The sequence below is a fragment of the Fonsecaea multimorphosa genome, assembly GCF_000836435.1.
Source record: "Fonsecaea multimorphosa CBS 102226 unplaced genomic scaffold supercont1.22, whole genome shotgun sequence".
NCBI lineage: Eukaryota > Fungi > Ascomycota > Eurotiomycetes > Chaetothyriales > Herpotrichiellaceae > Fonsecaea > Fonsecaea multimorphosa.
In genome coordinates, this window is record NW_015971656.1 from 351,761 (window position 1) to 365,323 (window position 13,563).

General features: G+C 52.6%; 6 protein-coding genes across 6 annotated transcripts; 4 read left to right on the plus strand and 2 right to left on the minus strand.

Moving 5' to 3' along the window:
* Nucleotides 1-778: 778 nt before the first annotated feature.
* Nucleotides 779-2,457, plus strand: Z520_09129 (uncharacterized protein; the record flags this gene model as incomplete). Its single annotated transcript, XM_016779625.1, has 2 exons — nucleotides 779-1,555; nucleotides 1,609-2,457. The coding sequence occupies 2 exons, from the start codon at nucleotides 779-781 to the stop codon at nucleotides 2,455-2,457; spliced, it is 1,626 nt and encodes a 541-aa protein (XP_016629336.1).
* A 698-nt stretch (nucleotides 2,458-3,155) lies between these two features.
* Nucleotides 3,156-3,910, minus strand: Z520_09130 (uncharacterized protein; the record flags this gene model as incomplete). Its single annotated transcript, XM_016779626.1, has 2 exons — nucleotides 3,156-3,499; nucleotides 3,523-3,910. 2 exons carry the CDS (start codon nucleotides 3,908-3,910, stop codon nucleotides 3,156-3,158), a joined length of 732 nt encoding a protein of 243 aa, XP_016629337.1.
* Nucleotides 3,911-4,628: 718 nt separating this feature from the next.
* Z520_09131 (uncharacterized protein) lies at nucleotides 4,629-6,682 on the plus strand (the record flags this gene model as incomplete). The annotated part of the gene is made up of 5 exons (XM_016779627.1): nucleotides 4,629-4,701; nucleotides 4,761-5,771; nucleotides 5,872-6,110; nucleotides 6,228-6,332; nucleotides 6,437-6,682. 5 exons carry the CDS (start codon nucleotides 4,629-4,631, stop codon nucleotides 6,680-6,682), a joined length of 1,674 nt encoding a protein of 557 aa, XP_016629338.1.
* A 798-nt stretch (nucleotides 6,683-7,480) lies between these two features.
* Z520_09132 (uncharacterized protein) lies at nucleotides 7,481-8,737 on the plus strand (the record flags this gene model as incomplete). Its single annotated transcript, XM_016779628.1, has 1 exon — nucleotides 7,481-8,737. The coding sequence occupies one exon, from the start codon at nucleotides 7,481-7,483 to the stop codon at nucleotides 8,735-8,737; it is 1,257 nt and encodes a 418-aa protein (XP_016629339.1).
* A 1,288-nt stretch (nucleotides 8,738-10,025) lies between these two features.
* Nucleotides 10,026-11,618, minus strand: Z520_09133 (uncharacterized protein; the record flags this gene model as incomplete). The annotated part of the gene is made up of 1 exon (XM_016779629.1): nucleotides 10,026-11,618. The coding sequence occupies one exon, from the start codon at nucleotides 11,616-11,618 to the stop codon at nucleotides 10,026-10,028; it is 1,593 nt and encodes a 530-aa protein (XP_016629340.1).
* Nucleotides 11,619-12,598: 980 nt separating this feature from the next.
* Z520_09134 (uncharacterized protein) lies at nucleotides 12,599-13,417 on the plus strand (the record flags this gene model as incomplete). Its single annotated transcript, XM_016779630.1, has 1 exon — nucleotides 12,599-13,417. One exon carries the CDS (start codon nucleotides 12,599-12,601, stop codon nucleotides 13,415-13,417), a length of 819 nt encoding a protein of 272 aa, XP_016629341.1.
* Nucleotides 13,418-13,563: the final 146 nt, after the last annotated feature.

Below are 13,563 nucleotides of genomic sequence, written 5' to 3' on the forward strand. Positions count from 1 at the left end.
AGGAATTTTGAGCCAACGAAAAATAAAGAACGGATGGGTACGTTGGATAATGGAGTGAGAGCCATGATGTTGGCCCCGTGTTCTCATCGGGACGTGTGGTCTCAAGACTGGGAGTATCGAACTCGGTTATCTAAACGACGACCAACACCCCCTACGAAAAAACCCTTGACCGCCCATTTGGTCACCATGGTGGGCGGGAAATCGGATGTAGGCTTAATGTTCTGTCGAGTAAGGGAGTCTCAGCTTAGCGAGGCACCAGATACTCCGTCCATAAGCCACCACATTTCCGCCCGTCACCTCGTATTTTCGCGTAAGGCTAGACAGTCGAGAGATGCTCCAGGAAAACGCAGGATAGTGACCTTTCCCGTCTTGGTCCTTATCTTAATATCTAAACGCAGAACCTTAAGCTGATGGCAACATCTGGAGAAGCCAACACTCCCCCAAGCGAATCCTATGGCTTCCACTTCGGACTAGAGAAAATCCTCATTCTAGTGCACCGCTCAGGGCTCTTCTGGATAGAGTTTCCACGGCTTGCAACCCTCCTTGCAATTACTGCACAGAATCGTGCTGGAGGGTTTCAAGGTGCATCGCCGTTATCCACTTCGATTCCCCGATTTAATTCTTCCTAGCCAAATAAAGGTTTCCACAGGACTTATGTAGGGCCACAGGAACACCACCTATGACTTTTCTCTACACACACCACTGTCCTTTACTCCTCAATCCTTATCTTAACGCAGTTTCTCGATACACGCTCTCTTGTGTTAGCGTCTACCTGGTCATGAGTTCGACTGGCGCCCCGTTTCCCAAACGACATCGTTTGCGCTTCTACCGCTCCAAGACCGGCTGCCTCACTTGCCGACGTCGACGGAAGAAGTGTGACGAATCCGTTCCTTGTAATGCTTGCGTGAGCAGGGAACTAGAATGTGTCTGGCCAGAGATCCAGCTCAACCGAGACACAGCAGGAATCTTGTCAAATTCGCCTTCTTCCTCTCCCTCTACAGGCCCCAACCCACCCCGATCTCTCCACAACTGCGCCATTGCTGATCAGGAGGCATCCGAGCTCACAAATGAAGACCTAGCACTCATATCCAGAGCAAAGTCTAACTCGAGCTTGAACACAGATGGTCTCGTAACCTCGAATGCCTTGACACCGCCCACTTTACCTGGCAAGGTAGCCAGCTGGCAGCTAAGGACGCTCAGTGCAAGTCCTTTTCGACCGGAAGCTATGCCTCCAACTTCGCAGTTGATCCTTCACTATTACTTGCAAGAAGGCGCAGCGAAGCTCTCTCCCAAGCCAATGCAGTCCAACCCATTCATTACACAGGTTCTCCCACGTGCGGCATGCGATGAGACTCTAATGCATGCCGTCTTGGCTCTGGGAGGTGCTTTGTTGGATCTGAAATACGACAAATCTAATCCAATTCTCCAAACTGCGTGGGGCCACTATGCTCAAGTCCTAGGTGACCTTCGCCACACCTTTCAGAACCTATCCACCAATCCGTGCCGACAGTATCTTCGCCTCCTTCTCATTCTCGTGATCCTTGCCCACGCCGAGGTTGGTCCTTGTGATTCCGATATTTGATGGATTTGGCTGATGCCTAACCCCAGGCCATATCTGGTAATTCCCAAGGCTCGATATTCTCACATTTACGCGCCAGTCGCCAATTGATGTTAAAGTTCATCTCGGAGGGCAGAGACAAGGGAACTGCTGGTGACAAAGCTATCGAAGGCTTCGTCCTCGAGCTTTATGCCTACTTGGCTCTCGTTGCCAACATCACCCCCTACGCTCTCGACGATCAACGGACTATACCGCTTGATCCCGTTCTTTTATCCCTGGGCTTCCTTCAGGACTACGAGGATTTCGGCGCCGTTCTGAGCTGCGGACCGTCGCTTTTCGAAAAAATAGCAACCATCTCGGTCCTTGCACGTCAGCGATTATCAGAAGATGCAACGATGGGTCAATGCTCCATAGAAAGCATACAGATGTATCAGGGTCTTCTCCAAGAATTACTCTGTTGGACCTCGCCCCCGCCGAGCTCAGATACGGAAAATTACGTCGTCGCGCATCGGTGTACCGGTGAAACTTATCGATACTCATTGCTTGTCTATCTCAAGTCTTCTATGTATGGAGCTTCCGTCAAGGACAACCCGGAAATCCTCCTCGAGATACAAGGCCACATCAACATCGTGTGGCAGTTTCTTCCTACTGTTCTGGCTTCTCCCTTTGGGTCAATCATCTTGTGGCCGTCAATGATTCTCGGGTCGTGTCTCACGAACCCTGCTCAGCGCAATGACCTGTGTAGCTTCTTACGTGCTCCGAGATGGCATTTAAGAGTCACTGAGGCATGCATCACGATGTTGAAACTGCTTTGGGAAGACCCGGATGACCGGGCGTATGGTCCCTTTGGGTTGTATCTGGTTATGAAGAAGCACGGCATCAATTTTTGCATGGTCTGAGTTTCTCTTTATGAGACTGAGGTCTGTAAGCTATGATAATGAGGTACCAGAGCTGGGATACGAGATTGAATCAGACCTCCAACTGTTGAGCCGCCCATATTTACCTGTGGTATAGTTTCTGGGACACTTGAGGATGCCCAGCTTGAGTCAACTGACATTTTCGGGCCACAAAAGAAGCAAATGAGCTTTTCCATGGCCATCCACTCTACTCAACCGGGTTCATCCAGAGCTGAAGCCCTGATTCGCAACTCTACGATTTTGGACGAGACAGACATCGTTGTCCGAACTCTACAGCCGCTTTTCAACAATTGCTTTCACAACGTCGAGATCCAGTGCTTCGATCCGCCTTCCTTTGAATTCCCGTAATGGATTCTGCCATGCACATGGCATTGTAAATGGCCTCTTCGGTAGCATCAGCCGCCACCTCAAATAGACCGTCAATTGTGTCGTTGTCCGACGTTTGGACAACTCTTGCACGGGGCATATATGAAGAATCCGAGCTCAGGGACATTTCCTCCCGCGGCACCTTATTGGCGGTTGAAAAGACAAGAAATATGTCTCCAGAGGTATTGTTTCCGTACCGGCCCACCTTCGCCAGGCCGACTGTTGCACGAGTGGCGAGCCGCTGGAGCTGAATTGGAATGAGAGGAGCGCCTGTGGCGATGACGATGATTATGCTGCCGTCCTTGCGAGGCTCTTTAGTTGAGACACTTTCGGCACTTCCCTTTTTGGGCCTTTCCTTCCCTCGCCAGGATCTGCCCAACAGGCACTCCACCTATACGAAGACTTTCCACTGCACCGTAGTTGGCTTGAACTAGGACGCCCACAGTGTAGTTCACAGTCCGCCCAACGAGATCGTAGCCCTCGAGGATGCGGCTACTGGAATCGGTTCCGCCCTTGACGCGGTGGCAAATCATACCCGTGCCGCCGCCAGTGTTGCCCTCAGGAACTGGATCGGCTGTCGCCTTCTTGATACCGTCCATCACATGCTCTGGGGTGACGACGAACCTCGCTGGATCGCTCAAGTAGCCGTCATAGGTTTCTGCAACAAGCGGGAACATGAACCCATCAATTCCGCGTCGTCGTTGCGGTGATATCGATAAACATACTCGGTGACCCCGCGGTATCCTTCTCCGACCGAGGAAGTCGCTGTAATAATGATGGGTGAACTAAGTTGGCCGGTCTCGTTGAGCCAATGCGCGCCTGTCATCTCACCACAGCCATTGAACCGGAACATGCCAGCGAGACTCGTGTACTTGTGCCAGTCTTTCCGCGGCAGAATGGTGGTAACGCCGGTATGGACGTCATTGTCAGGCTCGATGGATGGTGTATGGACCAAGACTCCCGGAACGTCGGTAATGGAGTTGAGAGCCCCTGGTATCCATCTTCCAAGGTAGAGCTGGGGGATAATATCTCGAATGCGGCCTCGCCCACTCTCGGTACGCCGCGACATGTTGCAACAAGATAGAAGAACGTGTTTTGTCGAGTTTGTGCAGCGTGAGAAACGTGCAAGATCAATAAATCGAGTAATGTCAATACACGTATATCATCGATATCAACATCACATTGGTTGGTGCCGGCTGTTCACGGAAGTTTACACGACTTACTCTTCATTGGCTTTGTAAACTCGCTACACGATGCTTTTCGTTGAAGACTTCATCGGCATGAGACTGAGCAGGACCGGACTGCAAGGAGAGCCAGGCTGATATTTCTTATCTTAACGCACCTCACCCAAAGCTTATATTCACGCTTATCTAGTCGCAGGTTCCCCGCCTTGGGTGCGGCAGACCGGGGGAGAAAGGTTGGTACTGTACTAGCGTGAATGTGGAAGTTTGAGTGAGGTGGCTCTGTTCATGGGATGTCGTTGCCGGGAGATTTTCAGCGACCGAGTGGAAACAGTAGCAAGTATCGATGCTAATTGGCCTGGCAGTAACCATTATTCAGGATGATCACTCTGGCTCCAGATCTATCAAAAACACTTCGGGATCTCCTAGACCTCTTTGTGGGTGGACTGGTTGAACCGCGGAGACATACACACACAGACACACATACATATATATGGAGATATAGAACCGGGATGGCCACATCCGTCCAACTTCACTGTCCTGCCCCTAGTATGTGACCATTGGACTTTGTCGCACTTATCCAGCAATCGGCCCTGGATGACGACCATGGCAACCTCTTCCATCAATGAGAATTTGGATATCCACTCCTGGCCACCCGGCACAGTCCAGATCGAGACACGTGAGAACCCGACCATCTCACAGAATATTTGCCGTTGCTAATCGACCAATTCCATACAGTCCGCGGTGCCAAAGATGGCAAGATCATTCTTCATCCCACACCTAGTGCGGATCCAAACGACCCCCTTAACTGGTCGAAGTTGCGCAAATCCATCAACTTCGGCCTCACATGCTATTACGCGCTGATGGTTTTCGTTCTGGTCGATATTGCCACCGTCATCTACGGCCCGTTGATGGTCGAATTCAGGTTCGACATCGAGGTCCTTAATGATGGATTTGGCGCCAACACTGCCGGCCTGGCGGTTGGTTGCGTTTTGTTCATCCCCTTTGCTCTCAAGTTTGGACGACGACCCGTCTACTTGGTCAGCTTCGCCTTGTCAATTGCCACGGCCATCTGGCAAGCCAAGCTGCGAAATGCGGGCGACGTATACGGGGCAAACGCCGTGTCTGGCCTAGGGGGAAGTATCGCCGAAACAATCTGTCAAATGACAATCTCGGATCTATTCTACGTGCATCAACGCGCCACGGCAAATGGCATCTATCTTGGGACCGTCACCACGGGGGCCTTCCTCGGACCTGTGGCTGCCGGGTACATTGCTGATTCACAGGGATGGAGGTGGATCTGGTGGTGGACTGCTATCTTGTTAGGAGTTGGGTTTGTTGCTTTCGTATTCTCGTACGAAGAGACGAAGTATATACCTCTGATCGATCTACACCCCCAGTCTGGCGTTTCCACTGGTGCTGGTGCTGCCGACGAGTTGACTCCACCTCCAGCACATGCGAAAGAAGCGTGTGAAGGCGACAAAGACCTTGAATCAGGCGTCAGAGACTACGCCACCGAAGCCCTCACCGTGGTCACGACCAGAACCGTCAGAATGGATATTCAGCCCAAGCCGTACTGCCAACGACTCGGTCTCCTCACCGTCACGCCTGGAGGGTTCAACGACTTCATTCGACATGCGTGGCAGCCATTTGTGATCCTATTCACCACCCCGGCTGTCGCGTACACGGCGTTGATATACGGCTCGTTGCTCGCCTGGTTTACCGTCCTTCTGTCGGTGTTTTCAATCTGTAAGTAACTCCCATTTCTCCCACACATTCGCCCGTGCAAAAGTTGTTTTGCTTCCCAACATGTCCTTCATTCCGGACCGACTGACCCAAGACACGATAGATTTGACGTATCCGCCTTACAACTTCTCCGCCTCCGCGGTCGGGCTTATGAATCTGGCACCTTTCATCGGCAGTTTCCTGGGTAGTGCCTACGGAGGGCCACTGTCTGATTTCCACATCCTTCGCCTATCGCAAAAGAACAAGGGAATCTATGAGCCTGAGATGCGGTTCTGGCTCGCCTTGCCCTGGACTGTGGTCACTCCGTTGTCGTTGCTCATGTTCGGTCTCTGCCTCGCCCATGTGAGTTGATTTTTTTCGCTTCCCGCCCCGACTGCTTGCCAATATATCGAAAACCGAACACGTTTCACATCATTCCAGGATTCGCCAATACTGACTGACATACAAACCTCGTTTCAGGGTCTACACTGGATTTCTCTGGCCATTGCGCTGGTCATTTTCGGCACAGGTCTTAATGTCTTTAGCGACGTTGCGCTCACCTACCTTATCGATTCCTACAGAGATGTAAGTAATCGAACCCCATTTCCTCGTTGATTAGCCTTCTTTTGCTTGGCATATTTTTGAAGCGTTTGTTGCTGTCGTTGACATCTCCTGCTACACTCGAACAGATTGTCGGAGACTCTCTTGTCGCCGTAACATTTGTACGAAACGCCCTTGCCACAGCAGTCGCCATGTCACTGTCCAATTGGATCGAAGGCACTGGTCTTTCCGTGGTATTCATCACCTGTGCTGTCGTGTCCGCGGTCATTTTCCTGACGACCATCCCTATGATGGTTTGGGGCAAGGGTTTCCGAGTGCGAACGGCCAGGAGGTATGCGAGTATGGCGCGGAAGCAGTTCAACGCCAATCGGTAATGCGTATATTAAGTCGTGATCAAGAGGTTACGAGAGTGACGGATAGTATATGCGGCAGTGCGACGTGGACTGGACCGATTCTCGATATGAACATCCGTAAGCCAGAAGTCTGTACTAGATATCTCGACCTCATACCTCGCAGAGAAGAGCGAACCCAGTTGTTCTAACTGCCTGCTAACTCCACGGGCATACCTAGGTATGTAATCGGCTTGTCCGCAATATTTCCAGCCGGAGCTGCTCCAGTGACTACCTATTGTATAGGCGAGGAAAGCTCCATCCCAGTGATTATGGTGGCCAGGCTAAATTTCGTCCCCATATACCGGCGAGGCGAGGGTTGTGGCTCACCCAGCTCGCGCCTACGGGGGCGAAATTTAGGCAGGACGCCATGGCCGCTGGGGCCTTCAATGGTGCGACGCCGACAGCTTGATGTTCGGAAATGACGCTAGCAATGACGCCACTGAACGCGTCTCGTAATCGATACGCGTTGGGGGCGTGGTGACCTCCAGCTTAACACATAATCAGCCCGGTGTGCCTATGGCTGCCTGCGACGGCGCCGCCTAAGCTTCAATTCAATTGTGTCTCTCGACCTTAAGATCGCGGCCCCCTTATTTTCTTTACCTGTTCTGAGACCGATTCGATCAAAAGTTGGGTGGATTGGTCAATTCAAAAGCAACAGAACCCCAAAGGCATCCTCCCAACATTCACGTTGTTGATTTGGCTCCGTTTTTTGGTGCCTCTTAAGACGAGCTTTTTCCACCAGATAGCCCGTCACAAAGGCTCCTGTTTTTTGCTCAAAATATGCCTGAGATCGCCGAGGTCGCGCGCATAGTGCACTACATCCGCAAACTGCTGGTCGGCAAAACCATCGCCAAAGTCACCGCCACGGACGATGCCAGCGTCTACGGCAAAGTGGGCACGTCGGCGGCCGAATTCGAGAAACACATGGCCGGCAAGAAAATCGTCGACGCGGGTCAACAGGGCAAATACTTTTGGATGATCATGTCCAGCGCGCCTCATCCCGTAATGCATTTCGGCATGTCCGGGTGGTTGAAGTTCAAGTCGGAGCACACGTACTACTACCAGCCGCAGGAGGGGAAGAAGGATGAGACCTGGCCGCCGAAATTCATGAAGTTCATGCTCGAGACTGAGGAAAAAGATGGGGAGGAGGCGATCGAGGCGGCGTTCGTGGACATGAGGAGATTCGCCCGGGTCAGACTGGTCGACTGTCCTGGCGATGAGATCCGACAGCACTCACCGCTGGTCGAGAACGGACCGGATCCCGTTATCGACAAGGATGTAGTGACTGTCGAGTGGCTCCGGGAGAAATGCAAAAGCAAAAAGGTCCCCATCAAGGCCATGCTGCTGGATCAAGCCAACATCAGCGGGATCGGCAACTGGGTCGGCGACGAGATCATGTACAACGCCAAAATGCACCCGGAACAGTACGCCAATACTCTGAACGACTCACAAATCGCACAACTCCACAGGTCGATCCATTACATCTGCGGTACCGCGGTGGAACTGCTAGCGGACTCTGAGAAGTTCCCCGAAGACTGGCTGTTCAAGCATCGATGGGGCAAGGGCAAGAAGGACTCCTCGAATACATTGCCGAATGGAGAGAAGATTGCATTTCTCACCGTGGGTGGACGGACCAGCGCTGTGGTGCCCTCAGTCCAAAAAAAGACTGGGCCTGTCGCGAAAGAAATGAGTGAAGCTGAAATGCCGGATGAGGAGGATGCGGCGAAGAAGCCCAAAGATAGAAAACGCAAGAGTGCGAAAGAAGACCAAGATGACGAGGTTGAGCCTAAGAAGTCGAAGGCGAAGAAACGCAAATCTGCTATAAAAGAGGAAGAGGATGACGACGACGACCAGGAAGAGGAAGAAGAGGTTATGCCGAAGAAGCCCAACGGTAGAAAGAGCAAGGCTGCGAATGAAGACCAAGTTGACGGGGTTGAACCCAGAAAGTCGGGAGGGAGGAAACTCAGGTCGACTCCGAAGAAGGAGGAGGAGAGGCCGACAATGACCACAACGATGAGGACGAGGAAGAAGAGGTGATACCGAGCAGACAAATACTAGGACAACCCATTGCTATCGGTAACAGCTCCCCTCCAGCAATAGAACTCCTCATCCATTTTGTATATATTGAGTTGAGTGCTGACTTGACATGTTACTTCCTTAATATTTTCCCCTTGTCCCACCCATCATTTCTTAACTACCAATTTCGTACCATCCCAACACAAGGACTCCTGCATCGTCGCCAGAGCACACTGATCATCGAGGGCGTTCGGAAATTCAGGGGTTCGGTTCTGCAATCTGTCAACGTGTGGATATCGCAGGAGCAGAGGTATGGTTGATAATACGAGTCTGGGATGAGGGGTGTTTTCTAGAACGAATTTATCGACAAGAGGGATTCAAACTGACCGGAGGCTTTGGGAACGATGTCCCACATAGGTGCTGCGTACATGTAGTTTCGTGAACGAGGAGGCTGAAGTGCTGCTCCAAGACACCGAACTGCTCCTCCTGCTGAGTAACTCTGGACCCGAGTTGAGATAGCTTGGACTCGAGTCGAGATATGTCGGACTTCACTTCCGAGAGACAGTTTCTGATCTCAACCCTTTGGAAGTGTGTATGGGCAATGAGGACGGCTACGGGTGCAACTGAGATCAGTAGGTTTCGTAGCTGGGGGGACCTCCAGAAGAAGGACATTTCGGAGGGTAAAAGTGAGATTGAAAGGAGAGACAGAGGGAGAGCACTGGTGAGATACGGCGTCCTAAAATCATGATGAAAATTGAGTTTTGAAGAGAGTTGGACGCTGGGGTCTGGTAACGAACGGGGCTGCGAGGGAAGGCAAGGAGATAAAATCACTCATATCGAGACAGAGCTCAGGGGCGCAGGGAGAAGGAAGGTAGCTAGGTAGCGAAGAAGCATTCAATCAAAGAGTCTGCGTCAAATAACTCATGGCATAGGAAGGAGACGGTCGGGTCGATTAGGCATGTCTCGATCTCCTCTTGCAGGACGGCGAGCAGTGGGACCATGGTGCCATTTTTCAAGTGCTGTTATTGTATTACCATCAGCTTGATGACTGCTGATGTTGGCGCGTTGTGATATGTATCTCGCGCCGAGAGACTTTTGCGCGGACTCAAGTCTCAAGATCCCCCAGTAGGAAAACAAAAACGCATCCCAAGTATACACAGGCTGTTACTCCCTTGTCCCAGCCAGTAACGCCCTCACCGTGCTAATACGTGTCCTTTGTCCCTCGTTTGCAACTTCAGCAGACCCTGATCGAAACCACCAACGCCCGGAAAACCAAAAAAAAAACACATATAAAACCCACCATAGTATCCTATGAGCCTTGCGCAGACCCCTCGCCAGACCGCGGAGTAGAAGGCCCGGCCTCGGAAGACTTGCTCCACTTGGAGCCGGCTTTCTCGACGACCCTGACGCCGAAGCTTTCCTTGCGCGTCAACTCGTGCTGGATCCCGATCTCCTCGTCCGCGGCGCCGGCGACTTGGTCGGCTGCCGCCGCGTCGGGACCGATCTCGGCCTTGTCCAGGGCCCTCTTGAACGAGGGGATCAAGTTGCATGCGACCGGGTAGGTGAAGACGAGCAAGAAGCACGAGGCGGTTAACCACCAGGCGTGCGAGATGCGCACCGACTCGACAAGCTGGCCCATCAGGGCGGGCTGCAATGCGCCGCCCGAGATGCTGACAATCATCAACGTCTCGCACGTGGGCGTCCACTCCTCGAAGCTGGCCGTCGCGCTCTCAAAGATCATGGGGAACGAAGGCGCCTCGAAGAACATGACCATGATGGCCACGGCGATGGCCGCAGTCGCTGTGATTTCTGTCCCCGCCGCAGTCGTCGCGACGGCGCCGGCCATGAAGCACAGCAGCACATACCGGGGCTTGAAGATTCTCGGCGACGTGACGAGCCCTGCAGCAGCGAAGCGGCCGATGACAAATGCTGTCTGTGCAAGCGACATGTAGTACGCCGCCCATCTATCGCTGGCACAGGCGTTGACCTTCATATGCTCGATGAAGAACTGTGCAAATGTCACCTGGCAGCCAAGGTTGACAAAGTTTGCCGCCACGCCCCACCAGATACGAGCAAACCGCCTCGAGACGAGCGGGTGCTTCCACTTCTTCCAGCCACAGTCGACGGGGGTGGAGACGGGGACCTCGACCTCGGGGAACCAGTTGGTGCGGAAGAAGAGGATCGCCACGAAGATCGTTAGGGCAAAGACGCAGGCGCCCAGAGCACGGTAGAAGGTGATTACGCTGCCTAGGTTGGCGCAGGAGGCGGTCTTGGCTGTGGGCATCTCGCATCTGCCGGGGCGAAGAGGGTCGGGTGCGGGGCGTGCTGTAGAGGTGTCGGGGTTGAAGACGAAGGCGTTGGCCAGAAACGGAGCGACGACGGTGCCGATACCGGCCCAAGCTTGAGCCATCAAGATTCGTAGAGCAGCTTGCCGACGCGGACCACAGTTGACAGCGTACGGATTTGCTGATCGTTCCAAGGTCGAAACGCCCAAGCCGATGACAAAATGGGCAGCCACCATGCCGGCAAGACTGCAGTTACTCGCGCCGATGGACATGAATTCGTTGCCCAGCGCGAGGACAAACAGGCCCACCGTCATGGCGATTCGATAGCCGCCTTTCTTCACCAGCGGACCACCGATCAAGAGCGCCCCCGGGATGTAGGCACCATAGTACCCTGCAGCCAAGATGGCGGCCTTCTGGCGGCCGATACCCATGGCTACCTTGACGTGGTAGTTCATGATGTCGAGCAGGCCATAGGCGAGACCCCACATGAAGAAGATGAAGATGGAGGTGAGGGAAATCGGGAGGATGGTGTCTCGTCCACGGATCTCTTTCTGTGGTCTATTGTATTGAATATCGAGACGCTTGATGCGCTCGAAAATGGGGTGGAAGTCGACCATTTTGGATAGGATGTATGCACGAGATGCTGAGAAGAATCAAGGAGGGTGTTCTGAGACGGCAGAAGGTTGAATTTTTGGAGCGATTTGAGGGAGATTGTATAGAAAGAGCTGCAGAGAGGATATTTCCATGGGATAGAGAGGACGGTAGATCAAGTGGAAGGAGAGACAGTTCGAAAGACAGCATGGAGGCTGGGGGAGAGGAAATTATATATACCTGGGAATGCACAGTCTCTGGGCTAGAAACCTACCTCCAAAAACTTTTTCGTGCGTGACTGCAGGTAAACACTCGGACCAACAATATATTGTGAACTGTGTTGATGGTGAGCCATTCACGATGCAAGGACAGTCCCAGCACCATGGGAAGCCCGTTCTTAATTTTTTTTTTTTCTCCATCTGTTGATTCCGGCTCAGGGATAAACAGACTGGACGATAGTCCTCACACCCCCATGGACGGCCCTTAGGAAAGTCCTCTATCGGGGACATGGTCTCTCGTCCCCCATCTTCACCTAGGGGGAGTAGAGTTGTTGTCTTAAGTCGGCTTCTCCAGGCGGAGGTCAAGGCAACTCCCCGTGGAGGATAACTGGGGCCATCAACGGTGCTCCAGCTGGAAGGGAATACTTTATCCGCGTCGTCCATCTGGTCCGTCCGAATTCAGAAGGCAGTAAACATTTGAAATACTGGTAGAGATGAAAACTTAGTCGATGCTTAGGCGGAAGACGGTGTCGGAGGACTTGCGGAGGCTTGGCATGGGCTTGGCTGGAGATGCGTGTGATGAGTGGCCGGCATTTGATGACCCGACCATCTCCAACGCTTCGACATTTGCCCTCGAGCCTCTTCATTCGTGCTTGCTGCATTGGCCACTCGATCATCTTATGAATAGCCTTCGACTTAACCAGAAAGCCTCCTCAATTTTCACTGCGTTGTCTGGAGCTAGCTTCTCAAGACCCTTGCGGCCACAGACAACAAGGCACCTGTACATTATGCCGTCCGTAAAAGAGCCCGGCAATGGCATCAGGGTATTGATGCTTCACGGTTATACTCAAAATGGGGATTTGTTCCACGCAAAAACAAGAGCAATGGAAAAGCATCTGCAGAAGGTGTTCCCGGGCATATCGTTAAGCTATCCGACGGGTCCTCTGCAGCTCAAGCCAAGCGACGTTCCGGGCTTTGACCTAAGTTCAACTGAAGATCCGGACAGTATTGAAGCTTATGGCTGGTGGAGGCGGTCAGACACCTCCGATCCTCCTGAGTATGTTGGCCTGGAGAAAGGGCTGGAGACAGTCGCCAAAGTTCTAGAGTCAGAAGGGCCCTTCGATGGCGTGATTGGATTCTCGCAGGGAGCATGTCTCGCCGCCATGGTTGCGTCGTTACTGGAGGGAGAGTCAAGAAAACAAGCGTTCGAAAAGGCACGAGCAAGATCTCCACTAGCGATTCCGTATCCCGCTTCCTTCGAGAGACTCAGTCACCCGCCACTCAAATTTTGTGTCGCATGCTGTGGCTTTCGGGCTCCTGGCGAAAGGTATCGTGGATTCTACGAGGATCCCCATATTCAGACCCCAGTCTGTCACGTCATTGGGAGTCTTGATAGTGTGGTGGAAGAGTCGAGAACCCAAGCATTGGTCAATGCGACTGGTGGTGCAGAAAAGACGCAAGTCGTGACACATCCTGGAGGGCATTTTGTGCCGGGCGGGAAGCAGTATCTAGACATGATTGCAGGGTTCATCAAGCAGAATCTGTCATCACAGGGAGAGGCGACAGGGACCGAGGGGAAGGTGGAAGATATGGATGTGCCGTTCTGAGGGCATTTGGTGCGTCTTTTTTTTCCCTGTCGAGACCTGCTCTTGATCCCTGATAGAAGCGATAGATCGGTCTAGAAGTAGATACAATGTGCTAGAACCCTTTGTACATTGTTTAAATGACTCTGCCAGCGCCAGTGAGTCAAAGG